The sequence below is a fragment of the Lepidothrix coronata genome, unplaced genomic scaffold (assembly GCF_001604755.1).
Source record: "Lepidothrix coronata isolate B3197 unplaced genomic scaffold, Lepidothrix_coronata-1.0 Scaffold183, whole genome shotgun sequence".
Taxonomy (NCBI): Eukaryota; Metazoa; Chordata; class Aves; order Passeriformes; family Pipridae; genus Lepidothrix; species Lepidothrix coronata.
Window position 1 is genome coordinate 1,399,470 of NW_016690363.1, and position 23,975 is coordinate 1,423,444.

General features: G+C 47.3%; 1 protein-coding gene across 5 annotated transcripts in view; it reads right to left on the reverse strand.

Moving 5' to 3' along the window:
* Positions 1–1,238: 1,238 nt before the first annotated feature.
* ILDR2 (immunoglobulin like domain containing receptor 2) overlaps positions 1,239–23,975 on the reverse strand; it is a 39,603-nt gene continuing 16,866 nt past the window's right edge. For 2 of the 5 annotated variants that reach the window (XM_017830793.1, XM_017830796.1), the window contains exons 4-10: positions 19,737–19,793; positions 15,263–15,409; positions 14,342–14,518; positions 9,149–9,262; positions 7,584–7,794; positions 5,952–6,642; positions 1,239–5,128 (exon numbers count right to left, since the gene is read on the reverse strand). In XM_017830793.1, coding sequence (XP_017686282.1) covers positions 5,093–5,128; positions 5,952–6,642; positions 7,584–7,794; positions 9,149–9,262; positions 14,342–14,518; positions 15,263–15,409; positions 19,737–19,793 — 1,433 coding nt within the window. In that variant the 3' untranslated portion in view covers positions 1,239–5,092. Of the gene's footprint in view, positions 5,129–5,951; positions 6,643–7,583; positions 7,795–9,148; positions 9,266–14,341; positions 14,519–15,262; positions 15,410–19,736; positions 19,794–23,975 lie in introns of all 5 variants that reach the window. The other 3 variants (XM_017830792.1, XM_017830795.1, XM_017830794.1) reach the window with 3 other exon arrangements.

Consider the following 23,975-nt stretch of genomic DNA (forward strand, 5'->3'; position numbering starts at 1 on the left):
AAGGGTATCCTTGCTCCTGGACCCAGACAAAAAAATGAGCTAAAGCCCCTTTAGCTTTTATTTCCTTGTGTCCTAAAGCTTGTACTTAGTGACAAAGAACAGATTCTCACCCACATCTTTGTGTGAAAGCTCCCTGGAGAAAAAGGAAGACAGCTCCATGTGGTTTCTCAACAATCTCCACGTCATTACAATTATTTTCAGAATAGCCCAGGCATCATAAACACTGTGGTGTTGTGTTTATGTACCTGTAACAGTTTGTGGCAAGGTCTGACTTCTGAAATATTTTGATTTTTCCTTCTCATGGATCTGTATTTGTACAGCCCAGTGGCTGTCCTGTATCTCTCAGAGAAGCAGCCTGGGGAGGAACCTTGGTACTCAAAGATACAGGAGTCCTCTTCCACTTCAAGAGTATGGAGAGTTCCAGTTGATTTGCTCAAGACAACCCAGACCTGTAGGAGCAACTTGACCAAGGAAAGGTCTTCTGTGCAATGTCAGATCACTGTTATTGGAGGAAGCTGGTCCCCAGTCCAGTAGTGGCATCCATGTGTGGTTAACCCTCCTGACACTCCCTGAAAAAAAAGCTCTGAAACCCCTTCTCTCTTCCCTGCAAAGGGCCACTTCCATCTTACAGTGCCCAATACTTACTTTACACACAAATTTATATGGCCAGTGTAAGGTAAATCTGGAGAGGACTGGAATGTAAAAGTGGCGACTTGCAAAACCACTTGTCTTATGTTGGAGGTGAACTGGTGCTGCCCACCTGGAAGAGGTCAGGCAGGCAGTGTAACTGCTGATCCGTGGCCAGCAGGGACCCAAAGTCACAAGCCAGAGTGAAAACCACAATTCAGTGAGCTGTGGAAGGACCCAGATACCTGAGCAGGAGCTGGGACCCCCCACAGGGAAACCTGGCACACAGAGCTGCCAGTGGTGGCTGCAGGGGAGGAGAGGTGAGCCTAGGGGACAGGGCTGATGGCCATCTCTGACCTGACTGCAGGAACAAAGGCAGGGATGCCCAACAGTGCCCTGTATTACATGCCAGCACAAAGGCCTGAATCATTCTGGCTTGCTGTTTCAGGTTATAAATGTTGGAGTTTCTCAGAAGTTTAAAATATTCAAAGTGCTAGTTTTGTTAATTTTCCATCTCAGTGGAAATGGAGTGTTCTGAGGATACTCACATTGAAGCCACCCACTGGAACTTTTACAATGTGCTCTAAAGGAATAATGGGATTGATGAGAAGTCATTACCACTGGTATTTATTTTCCCATTCCATTATGTCAAAACTTTTTTTTCACTAGCCAAGATCACTTTTCTTGACAGCACAGCCAAATCTACCACTGATGCTTGATCCTGCTGTTGCTCTAAGGGCTCTTTTATTTTTAAAGGATTCATTAATCACCTCGGTTGTCTTCTTAGCAAGCCACTGTTGTGTTGTTGTGATTTCAAGATCACAAAACTATCCGTGTCCTTGACATGACCCAGACATCCATATCTGGTACGAAAAGGATTTTAATTTTATGCCAGCAATAAAAACCGATAACTGGAAAACTTATAATAATTTGAGACCACATAATAACCAGGCTCGTTCTTTTCCAGTGCCAGCGTTCTGCAGGTGTTCTGAAGGATGGTGCAGACACAAACCATTGCTTCTCTCCTGAAACACGAGGCTCCTCTCGGGCTCTCCAGCAGCCTCTGGCCCCTGCTCCCCCGTTCAGGAGTCACGGGTCATTAGGGTTGTGTAGCTGTACAAATACTCTACGTCACCCCTCACTTCTTGATTTGGTCCATTTGCTCCTGCTGCTGCTGCAGACACATTTCTAATTGGAAAAATAAAAGGTGGCCTGAGCACAGACACTATCAGTAAGTGGAAAACATGAAAATGCCTTCAGATTTGGGGAGATAGGAAATCTGAAATTTTAGAGCAAGGTGCTGCCCAGATCTGACTTCAGGGAATTAAGACCTGCTCTTTTTTTTTTTTTTTTAAGGTTGAAATTCTTATCATCTGGTAAAACTTCTGGAATCACTAGTTATAAAATCTTCAATACTTTTCCAGCTACTTGGATTCAAGAGATGTGGAGGAGTTCTTACAAACAGTTGTTTCTATAATTAAAAGAGTTCTCTTAAGAGAATTAGTTTGCAACTACTTATTTATAAGCTAGATACACAAATGGCAACTTCTTACACACAGTGTACAGAAGCCCTAAAGTACCAGCACTGAGCAAACAAAACCAACTCAAATAAATGAGGGGAAGGCTTGTATTTTTAATACACACAAATCATTGCTGAGGGCTTGATCAAATAAACTGCAGTGACTGAGATAAGGGACAGAACATAACCAATATGAAAAGGAGATTGTGATGCTCAGTGTGATGCTTTCAGTGTGATTAGAAGATAGAGGTATTCAGAGACTGTAAAATCAGGTTTTTGGCCCCTTTCTGACATAGTCATTGTTGCAGATGCACTTTCAAATTTCTATGTAAACTGAGTCTTCTGGATGTCTCATGGAAAGGATAGAAGGCTGAGCTCCCTTGAAATTCATGGCATAGGGGTTCCCAAGGTTTTCAGACTAACAAAACATCAACATGCCAGTACCATCATATGTCAGGGATGAAATGTTAATTTAAAACAACATGTAGTGTGGCTCCGTAGACTCCTCAAGGCCCCAGGGGTCTCAGATGGCAGCCACCTCCCTACTTCTTGTTAACTGTACTGGGATTTTCCTAGGAACACACATCAGTGATGAGAAGAGATGAAAATACTCAACATTTAGACTCTCCAACCACAATACAAGCACGTAGCTGGCAAACGTAGTTGCTAAGCTGCTCTCCCTATTTGAAAAGTCATGGCAGTCAGGTTCCCCGTGGCTGGTAAAAGGGAAACATCACACTCATTTTTAAGAGGGGTAAAAAAAAGAGAACCCTAGGAACTATTGATCACTCAGCCTCACCTCTAGGATCATGGAAGAGATCCTCCTGGAAGCTATGTCAAGGCGTATGATGGCAGGGAAGTGATTAGAGACAGCCAGCAGGACTCCACCAAGGGCAAATCATGCCTGCTCCCTTGGAGGTCTTCTGTGATTTCCTTATTCCCCAGACTGCACTGGGGAATAAGGAAAGTGAATCTGATGTCATCCATCTTGACTTTTTACCTTCAATGGAGAGGGGCACTGACTTGCAACTAAAAGACGGTAATTTAGGAGATACAAGAGAGAAATTCTTTACTATTAGGGTGGTGAGGCACTGGAACTGTCTGCCCAGAGAAGCTGCAGATCACTGGAAGTGTTCAAGGTCCAGCTGGACAGGGCTTTGAGCAACCTGATATAGTGGAAGATGTCCCTACCCATGGCAGAGGATTGGAACTAGATGTTCTTTAACAACAACTTCCTGCACAAACAATTCTGTGGTTCCATGATTTTATGTCCCTGCAGGCTAATGCTTCTCTGCCAGGAAGACCCAGGACTATGATTTCCAGAACTACAGAGGAATATGGGAATAAGGAAGAAAGCCATCCTTTCACCAATTCACCTTCTCACATGAAAACTGCGCTGTCATCAGACCTATGGAGATTATTCTTTCTCTCCCCTGACCATTCCTGGTGGGTGAACTGACCTGGCAAAGGAGTAATACAGAAATTAATCTATCATTTTTTATGGAGAACTGCAGTGATTTAATACACCTTGTCTTCAAAACAGTACTACCAGTATCAGCACCTGAGGCCAGACAGGTTCCCAAATTCCCAGAGTAACAACAAAGATGCAATTTCAGAGGCTGACAATGTCCATAACACAACAGGGCACTAAGTTGTTTCTAGGCATAATAAGGGGCAAGATACTGGCCCTTGAAATAATCCCATCATCTTCCTTCACATGATGATTTTGGCAGCTAAATGACTGCATAATACCCTATGAAAAAAAGAATGTCAGGCTTCCAAATGGTGTGAAGCACTCACTTCTGAATTCAGCTGTTCCTGAGACAACAGCCACTAAAACCCCGTCCCAGTCAAGGTGACTGAAATGGCTGTAAGTGAAAAGGGTGACTTTCAAAGCTTGTGTCCATCCACAGAGCTTAATTCTTTTTCCACTGCTGTTACTGCTCTCTTCAGTGTCTGGAAACAATTCCCAGAATGGAGAGATACCAGTAGCATGGACTGAAGGTCTGCAGCTGCCTTCTCACTGAGACTGTCCCCTTTTTGCTTCTTTAAAACAAAAAGGCCACTCACTCTGCAGGGATGTCTGGTGGTGCTGGAAGCAGAACACCAGCAAGGCTAGAGCACTGTTTATGGTACAGTGGAGTAGGTACTCTAGCTTGAAGCTCTACAGGGTCATAGCTCAGCTGCAAGGAAATGCAGCTGCATCAAAACAAAACACAGTTGCGGACAGGGGGAAAAACACATCATGCTCTCATCACAATAAAAGCTACTTTGACCCACTTTCAAAACAATACATCAATCTCACCTGAAACTCTCATCACACAATGAACAGAACTAAATATTGAACAAACCAGCTCATAATTGTCTTTCTCCATTCAGCCCTTATCAAAGTTAACACCTCATCAGTCCTTTTCTTAGAGGATGTGAGTTTTCTTTCCCATTTAGGGCCCCATCAGCTGGAGGCAGTCTGCAGCTGTAAGAACAAGGCCTCCTCCCATCATGGGGATGACACAGATGGCTCTAAGTATGGATGACAATTTTGATCCAGAGAACTGAGGAGGCAGACAGCAAGAGGTATGCACAGGCCTCCCTTTGCACATGAGACAGGGCAGGAGGCACAAAGCCATCCTCACTTGTAGTTCAGGGCTGCAGGGACAGTAGGGATGTGGCTGCCTTCCAGTGCAGAATGGAGGGCACTGGGAAACAGGGTGCCAAAGAGAGCCCTGGCCTCATTTTCTTGGCAGATTCCCAGAGCCTCTGAGACCGAGTGCTGTTCATGGGTGTCTGTCTCTTACAAAAGGCTCTGCTCCCCTGATGAAACAAACAATTGAAACAGTCCACAGGTGATGGCTGCAAAGGGTCACAGAGTCTTGCTTGTTGCTCTGTATCTTCTCCACTGCAGTCACGTCGTGATACCCAGCCCATCAACATGAGATGTCCACAACTTCAAACCACAAGGGACATCCTCGTTGGGAAATCATTCTGAGAAGAGAGGGAGAAGACAGAAGTCAACGAAAGATTGAAGTCAACAGGAAAGCACCCATAGAACAAATAGATAGACAAAGCTTTGACAGAGACACAACAAAACAGCAACAGCTTTGTCCACTCACAACCCATTCCTCTCTCACACATGCCACTTAAGCTCAGGCCTAACAGCCAAGCTACTCTAGCGACAAGGTCTCCTTCATGGAGCAGACTTCAGCCAGATCCCTATCCCCACCAGCCATGAACTCATCAGTCCTCACTAGCTGGGACTGTGGCAGGATGTTTTGCATTTGCTGGTAGCCTGGGTGAGGAATGCCTTTGGCATAGAAGGCCCTACACAAGCCCAGAGGAGTGGGTCATCACCCCTTCCAGAAAGATGTCTCTTACACCATACCTTGCTACCAGCCCTGTCCCGGTCTGAAGAACAAGAGCCTCTCAACCCTTCCTTAACAAGGATCAATGCCAAAGCCCTGTAATTTCTGTAAGCCCCAGGTTACTTCCCTATCGTGATCCTTCTAAACTCCAGATAAACTCCCACCATCTTGGATCACCAGGCTACAGATGCCAAAGACATCCCTTACCTCCCTAGTGCCAGGCACATCTGGCTTTCCCCTCCATTATGAACTTCCATGTAGGAGCTATTTCCCATTCTGGTCCCCTACACCCACAGTGACCTCCCCCTTCCCACAGGCAGTCACACCCAGACCCCAAGCTCTACCCTCCTGGAAAACCCTCTTGCCCGTTAACCCTGGTTAGTAACCCCTGCCTGGTGACTCTCCGCTCAGCCTATTTGGACCAGGACCACCAGACATGGCCTCACTGTTTTCTTGGGGTCCTTTTTCCTCTTCTTGTCAGAGGCATTGAGGTAGGCCTGTTCCCTGGCCCTGTACGAGGGGCCCCGGCTCAGCTCCCTCTCGCTGTAGGGGGGCAGGCTGTCCTCCTCCTCATCCTCCTCCTGAGACGACGGCGGCTGCTGCGGCTGCTGCTGCGACTTCTCGGCTTTGTAGGTGGAGGGTGGTGACCAGGCATAGTATGTTCCCCCTCCTCTCTGGCTGGGCTGCGAGCTCAGCTTCGAGGGGGTGGCACAATGGTCACCGCTCTCATCGTAGCTCCGAGATTTCCTCTCCAAGACGCTGCTGAGGTAGGAGTGGTCGTATTTCTGGCTCCCTCCGGGCGTCCGGCTCACCAGCCTGGGAAGGTGCTTTTCCTCATGGGCCCGTCTCCGGGGCGGAGTGTACGACCAGCCCCGATCCGAGTCCGTCAGCGGCTCCCTATTCCCTCTGCTGCGCTTGGAGTAGTACTCCTCCATGGAGCTGTCCTGGTGGGGCAGCCCCCCGCTGCGGCCGCCGTGCGACTCCGACCGCTCGAAGCGCCGTGTCTCCTGGCTGTCCGCCCGCCGGGGCCGCTGGCTGTAGGACTCTGCAAAGGCTGCCAGCTCGTCCATGGAGACAGCCGGCACTCCCACGGAGAAGCTCTTACGGGACAGCATCTCGGACTTGGATCTCTGCTGGCTGCAGGAGGGAAGAGGTAGAGTTAGAGGGCAAGATCCGGCTGCGCTCGTCCCCTCGGGCTGCCTGCACAGACAATGGAGGGAAACAGGCACTCCTGGGAGCATGAATCATCTGGACTGTTTCCATCATCTTCCATAGGAAGAGATGTGTCACATCCTTGAGACCCGGGTTCTCTCTGCTGACTGTAAAGGCAACTCGGTGTAGACAGCTCAGGCTCTGCATATCTAAGGTTACCCGAGATTAACCCCAGAGTGCACCTGCCTTGACCTCCAGTGTGCAGGGCTGGACTTGCTTCTTCTTGGCCCCAGAGCTTGTAGGTTTATGTCCTGCTGGGAAAACCCAAGAACCCTGCCTCGGAAGCTCACAGTAGGGCAATTTTGAAGCAGTGAACTGGCAAGATAGCACAGTACTGAAGGAAGGAAATCCCTGCCATTGCTTTTGGAGACTGGGATGTTGGTATGTGCGGGAAGGATGTGCTATCTCTCTTCCAGGTACCACAGTGTCAGTCCTTTAGGCCTGGAGTACAAGTCTTGCTGCACCAAAGCACCAGGGTGCAACTCCGAATAAAGCGAACCAGCACTGGGAAGCGCTGGAGGTATCAGGTGCAAATCTCAGGAGAGAGATTTGTAACTGTACCTTCCCACTTTGGGAAGGGTGGCTTGGTTCCCTATTAATCTCACTTTTATATCCCACTGGGAATGGGGCTGGTACCTAGCCTTACCCAGCTGGGTAGGCTTCAGCAGGTGTGTGGGAATCAGATTCTTTCTGACCTCATCTAACGACACGTCCAGATTTCCTATTTCTGTCTAACCCCTCTCTCCCGCTAAGCAGAACCAGAGCAGCAGGAAATGGAGAAGAGCTACCAGTCAGTCCATCTGTCCCTTCTCCTCTCTTTACCACTTTGCCAGATATAGCTGCCTCCCAACATGGTGATTCCTCACCTGTGCCAGTAACTGTCCCTCTCATCTCTGTAATCAGAGACAGCCTGAGACCTGGACGTGCTGCCCCCGCCGATGACTCCCGCCCAGTATTCCGCGTCCCCGTCCATGTCCCCCGCGGGAGGCAGGGGTTTCCTCCGCGACTGCCGGTAGGGCTGGCGGAAGTTCAGGTCCTCCTCGTGCAACGAGCTGAGCTCAGACACGGTGTTGTTATCTGCAGAAAAGAAATGAGATGGGCATCCTCACCTGACAGCATGTGGGAGAGGGGAGGAGAGGACAGGCTGTGATGAGCTCAGCTGCAGCTTTCTCAGCAGAAAAGCTGAGCTGCCCTCTGTTAAAAAACAATCAAAATGGAATGAGAGGCCTTCACATCCTTGAACAATCCTGCCCAGCACTGCTGGAGCTCTTTCTGGACACAAGAGCTGCTGTTAGACCTAAAGGTCTTCTGAACTTGTCGCTGGCAGCCAGGTGGGATATTCCAACGATACCGCAAATGGCATGAGGTTCCTGCGTTCCAGAAATTCCCCTCAGCCCTGCTTCAGTAACACATGTGAGCTCCCTGCCTTGGGAGGTGGGCTCTGAGCGTGGTGGGACATCAGCACAGCACAGCAGTTGTGCCACCTCCCCCTTTCCTGGTGAGAGACAGGCTGGCTCTGGATTTGCCCTGACTTGCCCATCTAAAACAAAAGCAACACCCACAAAAAAAGATTAAGAGAAAAGTAAGTGTCTGTCTGAATCACTGTCAGTCTCTACCCCATCAAACACACTGACATCTGGAGGCCTGACATACCAATCTGCAGAGGTCTTTTTATAGTAAAGTTTGTGGGCGGAGAAGACAGCGTGCTCAGCAACGACTGTTTAAGAAGAATATATCATTTGTTCGTTATGCCTAATCTGTACAAGAGCTTTGATGGAGTGTCATTCCCATTGCCTTACCTTCATTGATTTGCAGCATCCCACATGCCTCTTTTAAATGAGTCTCTATCGGTGCCTAACATGGGTTAGCTCAGTGTCACAATATCTGGCTTCTTGAATGTTTCTTGTAGTCCCTGCTCCTTCTGCAGCAGCCACTCCAAACAAACCTTCTGCACCCTTCAAACCACACTGTGGTCACTGCAGCCCACAAAACTTGTTTTCAGTAAAACCATCCCTCTCCCATTTTGCCATGCTGGGAATTTACAGACCGTAATTTACACTGTAAGACGTATAAAAATTGTGAAAACAATATCCCAGCTATTATCACACCACAGGCTGTAAAAGGTGTAAGTATCATAAGGTGCTGATGAGCCAAAAGTTTAATTACCTGAGTGCACAATTTTCACGAGCTTTTCAGTATCCCTCATTTTGTCTGCTCTAATTAAGAATAATTAGGTAAGCATCAGATCTTCAAAATCTGAACGTACCTGTAGATACCTAAAATCTAGGCTTTATCTGCCCCATTTACCATATCCTAGACATCATACCTTAAAGGCTGACCCTGAGGCAAAGACAGCCAACTCTGAACTATGAATTTGCAGTCTTTTTCCAGTCAGTGGGAAGGAAAAAAACAAACCATGCTTCTTTCTTACATCGTTCTCGCATCCTCCTGGCTGGGTCAAACTGAGCCAGTTCTTTCTCGACATAGTACAGCACCTTCATGGAGTCCCTGTCCTTGTCAGCCTGGATCCTGTACCCTTTGCGCACTGCTAGGGAGAAAGAAAAAAAGCACAGGAGGGAAACACACATTTAAGATTTTGAAACAATTTAAGAACAAGACATTCCAGCAACATTGCTTCTGTAATTGAGCTCATGTCTGCAGACAGGTAGGCTGCGTCAAAACAGACTGAGTCAGTCGCTGCTTCGGAGGAAATTCGTCTAAAATGTGGGATGTGAAGTTGTAGCAGTTGCATCATTCTGAAAGTTTGCAGTTAACAGCAAAAATGGTTTTGGAAATGCCCAATTTGTACAGCCAAATGCATCAAGTGGTGTCACTGCCACAGAGCGATTCCAACTCCCACAGACGATTGCGAGGAGAAAAGCAGAACTCCTTTCTCCTTCCTCAGCACCACAGAAAGGATTCGTCATGGTACAGGAGAAGCAGTCCCGGAAGACCAGGCTTCCCCTATGCAGCGGGGGCCGTAAGCTCCCAGTCTGCAGGAGCAGCAGGTGGCTGAGCATTTGGGAGCTGTCACTCTGCAGGACCACTCCACCCTCCCGGCACCACAAATTCTGCTGACACAGGTTGAAGAGCCTGTGGCAGCAGAAGCTCCAGAGAATACAGAAGGGAACACCAAATCCCACAAAGCACATCACACTGTTTTAAGATTTATACCCAATCCCATGATGAGGTCACTGGTAGCTGTGAAACTGCCTGCTCTGGCATTCTTTATGTGCTTCACTCTACAGAAAAGGTACGTCTTACACATACATTAAGTGCTTGACTCCTGGGATTACTCCATTTACAGGGGAAGTCTGGACAGCTTTTTGGGGGGTTTTCCACACTCCTGTGTGCAGAAAAGAAGCCCCTACACATCTGGAGCCACAGCAGCTCTAACTCTGGGAGGCTGGGTCCATGCACACCTTACCTGCTAACAACAGCTATGAACAGCCTGACTACCCTAAGTCAGCAAGCAGAGAACTCCACCTGTCAGGGCTTTGAAGAAAATAAGGCTTTTATAGCAGATCATTTAAGAAAGGTCTCAGCCTGGGACTATTTCAGGCCCAACACAAACTCAGGTCTAGGTACAAAAGAGGACTACAACCCTCAAATTCAGCCTCACTACAGAACTGTGATAAGGACAATTCACTTAGCACTATAGAATGGAACCTGTCTGCCTTGCATGGGGTTAATATGTTCCCTTGTGTGAATACTGCAGTGGTGCATGAGTGCTCCTCTTGTGGAACAATTTAAACACTTGGAGAGTGGTTTTGAGCCAACCTGTTCCTTCTGTTTTATCCCTCACTGCAATATATCAAGCTACTAACATATGGGTTTGGTAGTACGTTGCATACTAGGCACTGTGTGGGCTGAGCAAGGACTTGGCAGAGGTATTCTTAGGCACCTTCTGTCCTACACAGCTGTGCCTGTGTCTGTGCACTATCAAATTACCATGTATTACAGCCATTCTGCTTCAGGAATGGCTGTGCCATAGAAATGGGTAGAACAATCCCTGTCACAATCCCACAGGTTGCTTCAGGAGCAAAGTGCTTTACTGTGGGTTTTCCCTGCGCACATGTAAGTTAAGTGACTACATCTTGAAATATTACCTTGTGTGTCTGCACTTGGGAAAGGTATTAGATGTAAAAACACAGTATGGGTCTATCAGGGTCCTTCTTTTAATGTGGCTCCAGATAGCTTAGCTGACTGCAGTCTAGAGTTCTGCTGTGCTTTATTATCCCCATGAGTGTGTGCACAATGGCTGCAAAATGCACACAGTGGTTTACAGAACCCTGGGTAGGAACCCTGTCTCTGCCTTCCAAAATGAGCAGCACAGCACATCTCCTCAAGTGAGATTTCTACTATAAAGAGGGGCTGGACTGAGTGGCCTCAGAAGAGATGGCTCCTGCTGCACTGCACGAGCAGCAAGGCCAGTTCTGCACCTCCCTATCACGGCTGGCCTCTGCCTGGTACCTTGCCAGGAAAGAGGCCTCTCACTATTCTTTCTTCTAATGTCTCTACCAGGAGCTCAGCTAAGCTGCCACCTCATTTACACACAGGCCAGCAAACAACCATCAGCTGGAAATGACTCTGACCTACTAATAACCTTTGGGGAACTCGAACAGGCAGCTTCCAGGCTGTCTCCCCGGAGCCACTACTCACACTGAAGCTGCACCAAATATCTATTTGGGCAACATCTATAGCTCCTGGAACTGATGGAGAATTAGCTAGGCTTCATGCTTGACTTGCAATTGCAGCTGTGTATCAAAAGGCAAATGAATTTCTTGGTTAATTCTGCAAGCATCTAGAAATTAATTTTGGATTTAAATCTGCAAAGATGACTGTGAACTGCTCATAAAAAGTATTTTCCATTACCGATGAACCATTTTTTGTCTCTATGTTTATTTATTAAAAACTTCTCATAATGATATTAATAATGTTCAACTTATTAAATCTCTTCACTATCCCTTCATCTGAGAACCAAAGATATTACTGCTTCCTCCTCAAACCTTTCTTCATCTGTAATTGCCATAATCCTTTAATCAGGTCTGAATAATTTTAGGCCCATCTTAATTATAAGGAAATAAAGATGCAGAGATGTTGACCACATGTCCAGAACCATTCACTGAAGTCAAAGAGAAGAGAACGTTCTTCCCTGTTAGACCATATTTTTTTCTCCTGAACAGTTCACAGATTTCTAATGTTTAAATTGTGTTTAACTAGACATTATTTTTATTCTTCTGTGGGTGGAACCAAGTCAGCCAAAACTGTAAGCTGTTTCCCTCCCCAGAAAGGACAGCACTACTATTTTTTTCAGACAAGTATGGTTAGGAAATAAATGATGCCTCATCCTTAAACACTTTAAATGTTAAAGGTCTGCAGCCCAGCTCTAGGATCAAGAGCTTCCCTGTGTGCAGGGTTTAAGGGATATATGCAAGAGTCTCCAGGTAACCACTGGATTTAAAATAGAGCATGAATTCTAAATCATGTGTTGCCAACACTTCTAAATAAGAGAGCTAAAAGTTTTGGGATTTTTTTTCCTTATTCAGCCCTAAGTTTAGGATGGAGTTCTTAGGCTTAATCAGAGCTTTGTCATATGGCTTTTATGTAACCCTGGAAAAATTTTCTAAATATCCTCATGCCTGAGTTTGCTCACTAGATCCCCTCACAGGGGTCATTTTTAAGCACAGAATCTATCTAGGGCAAAGGCTGTAGTTTTTAACCTTTTTAGGCTCCATCCTCTGTCCTCCAGCACTTCTGATCCTGCTTTTCTAAATGGACCTGACAGAAAGGTTGAACTCTCAAAGATAAAAGGTTTCACATCAGACCTACACTGGCTGTGTGGAGGACACAAAGACCATGATTACTGCTCCTTCTGAGAAAAGGTCCTTACTATAAACTCAACCATTACCTGTTTTGTTTAGCTTGCTGTCTGGCCAACCAGCAAATAAGTAGCATGGAAAAGCCACATAATGTTTTCTCTTCCACAGCCTGTCATTAGGGGATATTCTGGCTTTGTGAAGGAACTTAAGGGACAAGGAACAGGATACATGCTATAACCCTTCCTTAGCTCTACAGTTCAAGGAACAACAGGTGCATGATCAAGACTAAGGGTTCGTCCACATTCTTGCAAAATAAATTAATTAAAATACTAATAATAAAAAAGAAATTAAGAACCTCTGCTGTCTTGCCACAAAGGTTAAAATTCTGTGATAATGTTTTTATTTGCAATACATAGTATTTCACGTCAAGTCCTGAGGTGAGGGATTGAGTCCAGACACCTGATTTGGATTATATAATAAATGCATCCTTCTGTGTAATGATCATGCAAATTTAAGAGCCATTCTGTTTGGTTACCAAACACATCCACAGTTTTTCATTCTGCACTTGTGCTCTGTTAGCACAGACAAGACTGGGGCTGTGATCTGACTCTTAAAAAATCCCTCGAGTTCCCACAGCCACCACCACGCTCTACATGCAGTGACATTCTTCACAGGAGAAAAAAAATTAAGCACTGGGGTGTCATTCATCATTTTCTGACAAAGGTTTTTGAATCAGATACATTCTGCTTTGGATCAATGATTGATTTATTTCCTATTTTAAAGTGCTCCATTCCAGAGCTGTTTTGATTTCAGCGGCAAAATAAATTATGATTGTTGAAGGAAAATACTTTTCGTAATTCTAGAAAGGTTAATATACTGACTGGGGCAGCAGAAGGATGTGTAGAGTTGTTCCAAAAACTTAATTAATTGATTATGCTACTTAATCTTGTCTTTTCATATGTGTTTTATCAACACACTGTCACGAGCAAATTTGACAATTGATAATTAGTGTGCTTTGAAATCAGACATGTAGCTGGATCAGTGGTGACTCTACACGGGTAAAACCCACCACTCCAATCCTGAAATGTGTGTGGCTAAATAGCTGCCCTCTTTTTCCTTGATGGCAGCAGAAGTGACCCTCAACGAGACAGTCATGATAGTGACAGTCTGTGTCTGACACTGATCCACAACTCCTTTCTAGTTAGAAGCCTTTCATCTCTCACACTGCACAAATGCAAAGGCTGAAGAAAAAAGTGCCCTACTGACTTCTGTAAGGCAAAGTACGGGGTCCAGCCCCAAATGCTCTTGGGCAGAAACACCAAGGGAGTAGGTTCTTTTGCCCAAAAGGCCATCGGAACAGTAAAACATGCTGCAGCCAAAACTGCTACCAAGCAGTGCTCTACAGAGGGTAGGAAGAAGAGTTTACAAAGGGAAAGCAGCTTGCAAGGCATCAGCTCTAAGGGGAAAATGGCCACTGCCTCTGTTCCCCTGAAATCATCCTTTTGTCCTCTGCAAGTAAATATCAGCAGCAATAACGAGAGGGGTCCTGTACAGGAACTTGGCCTCCCATTCCCTGCTGATGTAACTGGGGATCCACAGACTGACACTGTGCTGATAGCACTAGAAAAGTTGGACCGTGTGGCCCTGAGGGATGCAAATGTCATTGTCAGAGACAAGATTAAAATGCAGTTTCTCTGTGTTTCTTCTGTTCACACCACTCGACCAGTGACAATCATTCTTCCTTTTCCCAGCCCTGCTCCCAGTAAAGGGGACTGAATGCTGTGCCTGGCACTGCAAATTACCATTCTGGCTTCCTCCACTGGCGTCACTTGGGGCTAAGGGAGGGGGGTGCGACTTATCCATCAGCACAGCAGGAGATGGGACACCAGCTACAGGAACACTGGGGATGTAGTATGGACCTGGCATGGCAGAGACTGGAGGAGGGTACCCAGCTTTTGCTGCTTTGCCTGCTACATACACTGAAAAAGAAAAAGAACAAGAGTCAGTGTCACAGCAGCCCCCACAGACCCTCACAGCACGTGGCCGAAACCTGCACACATCACAGGTGACAACACAGCAGGAGACAACCAGACAAATGAATTTAAAAAGAACCAACCTGAATTTCTCTGAGCCTCAAAGGGCATTGAGGGGAGTTTAAAAAAGTCACACGGCAGGTTGAACGAGCACTGCGAGATGCCCAGAAAGACACTCAAGGGTGTTACAGCCACCACTACCACTGCCACGATTTAGTGGCAGTTCAGCTTTAAAAACAGCTGATGACCTAAGCAGCAGGGATGAGGCTCATGGAACTTGACAGATCTGACTGAGTCTGACCAGGAACCTTGCTGGGCTGCAAGGATTTTGCACTGTTGTAGAGGGCAGTTGCTTTGCATTGCCAGGAGGAAGCCTCCCAGGATGCTCTTAGCTCTGACCCACAACATTCACTGACACAACAACAACTTTGGAATGGGAGCATGACACTCTGGAGAAGCAGGCACAGCTGCCAAGGCAGGGAGGGCTCGGGGAATTACATTTGTAATTAACTTTGAGCGCTCAACCATTGAGTAATAGGTCAGATGCTTCACTCCCTAAGAACGAGTTCTTTAGCCAAGCAAAGTGCTCAGGGCAAGGGAAGCATTATTAGCAGATTCTCCTCCTGTTCTGCCATGGAGCTGAAGCAGTACAGCAGAAGATTTGCACCAGGCTTGGGCAGGGTCACTCACGTGCCCGGGGACAGCAGCAGGACTCAGGACAGCAGGGGCAGCGGACGTAACAGCAGCAGCTGTGTGGGCAGCACTGGCACCAGCAGATCCCCACCAGGAGGAAGAACAGGAACGCCCCCAGGATCACCAGGCCCACAAAGACCCACTCTGGAAAACAAGGGGAGAAAAGAAGATACTTACAGGATTGCACACTGCTGTGGAAGGGACGTCAGCAACATCCTCCCAACGGAGAGCACGGGGACAAAACAGACAGGTGAATAACAGAAGTGGACTGGCTCCCTGTGGGTCCAGGACTAGGTCCTCCTCTGTCCTCTCCACTGGCACATGACAGTGAGAAATGGAGCTACAGAAATGTGGTCCCTTCTGGCACCACCTCTGGCTGGCTGAGAAACCAGCAGCACAGAGGCAGGAGCTCCCCTTCCCCAGCCAGGAAACCCGTCACCCCTCAGCAGACCCATGAGAATGCCACAGGACGTGCTCCATTAGCATTTGGATCTCATCAAAGACTCATTCTTCTCGGCCATGTTCATGCCCTGCTTATGTGTTTGTTCCCTACCCACATTCTGGTTTTAATGGGACAAACTAGATGGTGAAAAGCACGCTATAAATAGCCCAGTAAATGAGCCAGGCCTGCCCCCTTGCAGCAAGGCCCACGCATGCAATTATTCTTTTGAATGTGCCAAGCGAACATCCTATTCAGGCGCTGCAGCCAGCCAGGAAACACAACAACCACTTTTTTTTTTCCCCCACTGAAGCCTCAGATGATGTCTGAGCCAAGCCCCAAAAGGGAGCAGCTGAAAAACACCCTACAAATGAAAGCACAGAAGAGCTGGTCCACAAAAACCAGGATGGGGTTGGAAGGGGAACCCAGCCTGTGCCAGGGCAGCTCCCAGCTCTGCATCTGAACACTCTGCACTTTGCAGGGGATTGCGAGCACAGGGTTGCACCTACTTCCATGTGGGAATTCCACAGACTAAGGGAATGATCAGTGAACACATCTGGGCTGAGAAATTTCAAGATTCTGAACATACAGGAAGCCTAGAGTTGGTTTTATGTCAGAGAGATACACAGACCTATCCAGAAGCCAGATCACTGGTGGGGAAAGACTCCAGGTGTTATTCAACCACCTTGGAAAAATGGTAAAAAAACCAGATAAAGACGTGGTGGGGCTGCTTTGCAGTGGGGTAGGGTTTATCCCCACCCCAGACAAAAAAAGCAGCAGACCACTATTTCCAAAAGATGTCCAGAGCTCTCTAAGGGATCTCCTGGCACATCACTATCCAAGATGAAGAAGTATTGATACAAGGATTGCAATGTGCACACAGAATTACACTGGAAAAACAGTGCACCCCTCACCTGCACACCCAGGCTGACAAGTCAAGGAGAAATGTTCCACTTGGACCAATCAAAACAGAATTTTTTCTAGTTCTTAATAAAACACAAAAATAAGAAGGAGACATTTTTGATTCATCCACAGAATTGTGTTTGAACAAAAGTATGTTTCTTTGCTTAGTTGAGTTTTCCTTAAATCTTTTACAAAGAATTCCTCTTTTTTTAATGCCATTGTAAATCTAGAATTTAAAATTTCCTTTAAAAAATGTCAGTCAAAGATCTGGCATCTACAAATCAAAACACTTCATTTCAGAAGTGTGAAGTGAAATGTTTTCTATTTTTTTGAATATTTTATTTCTTTTTTGGCTGAAACAGACGAATTTCATTTAACTTTGCAGTTAATTTTGGTCTCCGTGGAATTTTTTTTTTTTCAGTGAACTTACTACATGCTGAGAATAATTCTGCTAACGAGTAAGGAAATGGCAGAAGAAAAGCATTCATGAATGGAAAAGCAGGAGCTGAGAGATTACTGACACAGTTCCTCAAGTGCCAGTTCTTGCAGCTCTTTTTCTTAATATTTTCATTATTTACCTTGACACAGAATATAAGAATATGTTAATATATCTTGACAGGAAGTAGTGGGGATGCATTGTCAATAAAAATGAAGACTGGGATGTGCTGCAGAAAGGGCCAGTTGTCCTGGGACCTACAATAAGAAATGTGAAATGCAGCAATATCCTGAATTTCAAGATACGCAGCAATACTTTCAAGGTCAGAGGTTCAAAGATTAAGAACAACTTCTGTTCTGAACAGGACATCACTAGCTGAAAACAACCAAAAAACAAGAGAAATGATCCAGTATACTATTCCATCACAAGATAACTGCCACCAGTTATGCAATACAGCCACAAAGAATGGCAGACACAATCCTATGCCCAATAAGGGAGGAATTTCCAGTAGCATTAAGGAAATATTAATGACATCACACAAGGTCTCCCCTCTATGTAACTTCATCTGAAGTTGTATAGTACAGCTCTGGTCATCTCTGTAGAAGAAAAGATGAATTCGAGTTGGAGCTGATTCCAAGCAGGGATCTGAGGAGATGAAGGGACTCGGGAGCCTGCCTTGCAGCAGGGGAGCTGGAGCTCCCTGTGTTAGTCCATTTAAAAGAAGGCTGAGGGCAGACGTGGCTGCTCCCCATAAATATGCTAGGAGGACAAATGCAGGAGGAAAAGCAGGAATTATAGTTAAAGGTCTTACATAAATGGGCACAAACAGGCCATCGGGAATGTAGAGAGAAGCTGAAAGAAGCACATCAAAGAAAGCGATCCAATGGGAAAGGCCAAACCCAGACTACCCGGCTAAGCTTATGGAAAGGATGAAATTACATGGCTGGCAAGCAAGACAGCAAGCCAGACTATGCTTTCCAGTCCTGTACTTCCTAACCTATGCCAATCTGAGCAGGGCAACAGCTCAGTGGTTTTTTCGTTTGTCGTGTTCTCATCTTGTCCTCTACAACCATCGTGGATACAGAGAAGGTGGCGAAACAGAAGGTGGCGTGACACAAGTGGCCAGCCACAGCTACGCAATGAAGCTCAGATGCCAGATCTCCAGAGCTGTTAGTGAACAGTTCACAACCACTCCATAAAGGATAAAAGCCCAGTAGAAGAAAAAAACAGACACATCAAGTCCATTGCAAGAGTATCTGTGGTCTGCCTGAAGACATCCTGAGAGTACAAAAGGGCGTCGGGTTAGTGTGTACCTTGCACGGTGCCAGATACTCAGCACCAGAAGTGGATGTTTGAAACCAGTGTCACAACCACTGGGACCTAGGAGTCAGGAGCAATTTTACTCCACAGGAAGTCAGACCTTTTGCTTCTCTGATGACGTTAAGAAAACAGCAGAAGAGCCTGCTGGCTCCTCCTGCATGCACAAAACTGGGGTTCAACCAGTTCCTGACACAACTGTGCAACACTGGGATTCAAATGACTACCAAGCTGAAGTGCTGTGTGTCCTTGCTGTCTGGAAACTACTGGTTTGTGCTTGCAGAAGTATCTGCTTTTGTTTGTTCAGGTAACAGGCAATGCTAACAGCTGAAAAGTGTTTTGCTCCTGCATCTTACACTTTCTTGTTTACCCGTGCAGTAGGGGTATCAGAAAACTACCTGGCTAACACACAAGAATTTTATACCCATTCAATAAAATTGTAAATAATGGCGGAAAAAGTGTTAGGCAACAGAGAATCAACTGCTGTCTATGCTGAAAAGACCAATCCCTCTTCTGCTATGCAGAAATTCTAGGGAGGTTTGGGTTACACTGGAGGTGGGTGAGTGTCTGCCTTCTCTCCATTTGCATCTCTGGGACAGACTCGAAAATAGCTTCACACGTTTCTGTGAAGTCGCATTTTTGCCCAAATGTGTGAAAGAAATGCTCCTTGGGCACCATCAGGGAATGATCAGATGACTCAAGGGCTAAATGTTCTCACAGCTTTTCCCTTTCAAGGACAATCTGTTGCACAGTCTCTGTTTCCTCTGCAAGCAGTGCCAGAACTGGTGGCCCTCGCTAGTTTGGCTAACAAGGGATCTATCACGGGCACGGAGCTCTCACGTCTGCTCCAACCACCTGGTGTTACCAAGATGGTGCCCTGGCCATGCAGCACAAGGGAGGCTGTGCCACTGATGGGCTGCTAGCCAGTGTTCTATTTCTAGCACCTCCTGTGCCACCAACTGTGGCAATGGCTGTGGCAGTGCCACAAGCCAGGGTCTGGGGAGCTGAGGTTACTGCACAGGAGCAGCTGAGGGGTAGAGCTGCATGGGGCTGTCGAGGTCTCGTGGGCTGGAGCAGCGTTACCTTTGTGCTGGGGGAGGGCAGAGAGCCTGACACAAAACCTCCCCAAAACAGCACTGGCATTTCTGTTCTCACACTGATCCTGGCATGACATCAACCATCTCTGTACTGGCTCCCAGCACGGCCCAGCATCAGCTTTCTCAGATCTGAACCCAACACACTTTCCCACTAAGTGACAGGCTTTTCTCTCTTTATCCCCACACATGAGTGAAATGTACACACATAAAGATGCTGCAGGAGGATAAACAGACAAGGTGACAGAGGAATGGGTATTGAAGGGTGAAATGACTGAATACCTGGCATAATCTCCACAGCAAAACTGGGCAAGAGATCAGCAAGCAGCCCTGTCCTGCCTAGAAAAGACAGAAGGAGGAGAACAAGGAGAGAGGTTACTGCAAGAAAAACACACTCCCCAGCCCCTGCCTTAGCCTCCAGTTCCCTTCCTCATCAGCCCACTTGCACTCTCGTGTTATGTGAATTCCTATCAACCACAGATGTCATCCTGCTCGATGCCTGGTGTCTGCCTCTGCACTTCTGCCATTTCTGTGTCCTTGCATTTTATCTTTATCAGCAGAGCTGGGGGGAAAGAATCTGGAACAGAGCTTCTCCAATCTAGGCACAAAATGACAAGAAAAAGGAGTCCCTTTAGCATGGTTACATGGTAACATCTTTCTGGAGATATGCTCTATGCATGCAAAAAGCTCCTGGAAATACACAACAGTCCTCAAACAGAAGGACTTTGTTTACTTTTGAAATGCACTGATGTAGTTTCTGTGGATGTGAAACATCTTTAGCCCAAGGCCATTGATAAATCAGACATATGCATCCAAAACCCGTGGGTGGTGCTCTCCGTGTGGGGCTCTGCAAGTGCACAGACAGCTCCACGAAAGGAGGCTTGAAGCATGACTGTGCCTATGTGCTAATTATTTGGAGATGCACGAGGAACTTGGTGAGACTGTGTCATAAAGCCCAGCTCCCAAGCGAAGCGAACCAGCCAGGGGAGGATTTGTGTGGAAATTTGTGTGGAGTCATTTTGCAAAAGGGGGAAAAAAAAACCACAAAGGCAAGTCAACTTCAAAATTTAAAGCCAAATACAAACAAACAAAATCCAAGCCCAAAGGCAGCCTGGTGCCTATTTGTTTTGGCACTGAATGTCTGGGATATTTCCAACGCACAGCAAACATCCTGCCCAGTGTTCAGCTATAATTTACACACACCTGCATGGGCAGAACGGTCGTGCAGCTGTGCTGTGAACTCTTCTACAGGGCACCAGGATCATGCTGGGATTTTTAAAGACATGCACAAGGCAGGAGAGCCGCACTCTGAGGAGGGACACACACTGTGGGTGTAACATAACAGGCGCAGCTAAGGGTAAGCCAGTGCAAAAGTGGTAGAAAGCTACCTTTAACCTCCCCACAGGCCCTGCAGGTCCTGCACTAAGCAGCACTCAGACACAATGATTGATGAACTGGATCCCAAGTTCCTCGGCCTCTAGTCTGTCCTTGAAGCACATTACAATCAAATTCCCACTGTCCGTTTTTTTCTCAGTGCTTCAGCAGAGGCTCTGTAGAGATCAAAAATCCACAAGGAAGCCTGCTGGAGCCATAATGAACATACTCTTGAGTGTAGGCAGTGCTTTGCAGCCAGTTGCAACTCATCAAAGCTGACTAGTACTCACAGTAATGCCCATCATGATGAGGTGGTCCTGAACTCTTAGCAAAAGACAGCGTGGTGATGTTTCATATAATTGTTCCCCATTTACCACTTTGAGGGAGGGCTCTCGCCATCAGTCCACTGCAACGTTTTCATCTACATTTACAAAGAGTTTCATGATGTTCTTTGCAGTCCATTTTCTGCAGGGATCAAGTGTCCAAAGCACTCATGACTAGTGTGTTGTGGGAACGTGCTCCTGTATGTCTTCTGCTCACAAAACATATGGACACGTATACAACATATGTGTGGCTTAAATCTTGGGTGCCACAGGTGGGATCCAGACACGTGCACCAAATGCATGCCTTGTATGACAGTGTCCTAGATTTACAGTATGTTCCACATGCACATTAAATATATTCCTTATTTTCACAAAAAAAACCCCAAGCAGTTCTTTCACAGGCCTCTGTGTGTGTGTGTGTGTGTGTGTGTGTGTATGTGAAGAGCACACGCATGAACCACATGCATGCAGAACATATGGGCAGACATGAGCATGTAGCTTGCCTCCCATGTGTTATCATCTCTGCACAAGCTCACATGCAGCCCCAGTTTGAGAGCAGATGTCAATGGATAAACAGCTGGAGGTATACAGCTAATTTAGGGCTTGAATCCGTGTTAACAAAGGTAAAGGAGTGACACCTATAAGGAGCAAAAACTCCATCTCAAATGGCTATCACCAAATAGGTGCCTGCTTTATTTTGAACCTACCTGAAGAGCCTTGAACCCTGCTAGTGCTGGGTCTTATGGTACCTTCTGATCCCCAAGAGGAACTACACGACCAAGGGGCAGAAGCATCCCTCAAAAAAACAGTGCCTGAGAACTTGCTAAGTCATTACAAAGACAACCAAAGTGGTTCCTCTGTGCTACCTACAAGCAGTCAAGTATTTCCCTGCTCGTGCAGCCCGACTTGGTTCATCAGAGCATTGCCTGGGGAATTTGGATCCCTGCCCTGGCAGCAGGGCTCACACAGCCTTGGGGGCCCCAGAGCCACCAGCAGGGATGCACAAAGCCTGGGAGGACCTGAGGCAGCAGCTAACACCACCACAGCTCAGCCTGAGCTCTGCTGCCTCGACTACCCCAGCTGACAGCCAGCGAGCACAATGCTGCCTCTGGACTGCGTGCCCCCAGCAGCCTTCCACAGCTCCGACCCCTCCCCACCCTGGGCTGAACTAATTCTCTGATAAACCTTCCCCACACTATTCGTTCAGGGAAGCCAACAGGCCGAGGCCGCCCGTGGTTGCCTCAGCAACGGGAGGCTCCTGCCATTGTCCCTCACTGAAGGCAGCTTTCCTCACTCTGCTGCTGCTGCTGCTGCTGCTGCCTCCAGCAACAAGTGGAGCAAAACCCCCACCCCGGCTGCCAGCAGGCACAGGGACAGGGCAGCGCCAGGGGGCAAGGGCTGCCAGTGGCTCTTGCCTCCTAGCCTGTGCAAGCCTGGCCTATATATGGGCACACCCCAGAGCCAGGCAGTGGCCAGCAGAGGGGATCCTGGGACAGCACCCCAGTGGGTTGCACAGTGCCCAAAACACAGGGAGCAGGGTCTCCTTTTGGACCCATAGCTGTAAAACCAGCCAGGACATGGTCACAGCACCCATCCAGCTCTCCGTGCCAAGGATGCTCCTTCCATGGGTGTTAAGCTCACCTCACTTCTCTCATTTTTTTTTAAGGAAACTTTAAGGTGGAGGTTGGGGCTAGATAGCAATTGGTGGGGAGGAAACAATTTAGTAGAACGTCCTGCCAAGAGACCACCTGGCCACACCACATCTGCACAGCAGCTCTGCCCAGCTGAGTAAAGGCTGCAGGCACTCCAAGACATGGCTGGGCACCGCTGCTGAGTCACAGCTCTGTGCTCCCACCCACAAGAGCTACGTGTCCTCTGTGCAAGCTCCCACGACCTCAACACTCCCGGCAGAAAAGAGTGAATAGAAAACGGCCCCGTTTACCAGGGTTGTCCCAGGTGACTGTGTCAGAGCTAGGAGCTTGTCCTCATTCCAGAAAGGATCTGGGACACGTGCCATCTCTACTCCCACCACGCTGCTGTGGGGCTTTACCTGCCCGAAGTGGCCTCTCACCAGGCACCTCACACGCCCCAGGCCCCAGCCAGCCTTGAAGTGCCAGGGAGCCCATGAGCCCCCCGTCTGCTCTGTGCAGAGCACAGCAGTAGAGCACAGGAGGAGGAATGGGAGAGGAAAAGCTGAGGGGATGATGCAGAGCGGCTCCAGGAGGTGCAGAGACACAGCGGAGGCGAGCGAGGACAGGAGTTAATACACAGGAGGCAGGCAGGTGACAGAGCGGGAGAGCAAATAGCAGCGGATCAGGGAAGACCTGGAGTCAAGCAGACAATTAGCAGAGAGTCTGCAGAGAAGAGACACAAAAATAATTAGGGTAAGTGGTGCAGCTGAAAAGAAATGATGGCATGAATAAAGTAGGCGCAGGTGCAGTCAGGAACATGGCAATTGGGTAAATATGGGAACGTGGTAAATGCTGGCAATTGCATAAATGTGATAAATATTGGGTAACTATGGGAATAACTTTTGAGCTGTTTTCCTCTTTGAAGGCTGCTTCTGCAGCCCTACCTGCTGCAGTGGAACCACGGGATGCAGCAGCTACAGAGAGAACTATTTCCTTCTCAGTGGTGGAAAAATGTGCCAAGCCATGCCACAGCAAGAGGCCCCTGGCATGGGACACTGCCCTGAGGGGAGGCTGGAAAGTATAAGATAGGAAGTGTGGCCCTTGTAAATCAGACACTTTTCCAAGGAGGCTGCTGTGAGATTTATTGGGAGAGCATGGCTCTGCAATGAGTTCCTCTGTGCTCCCTCTGCTCG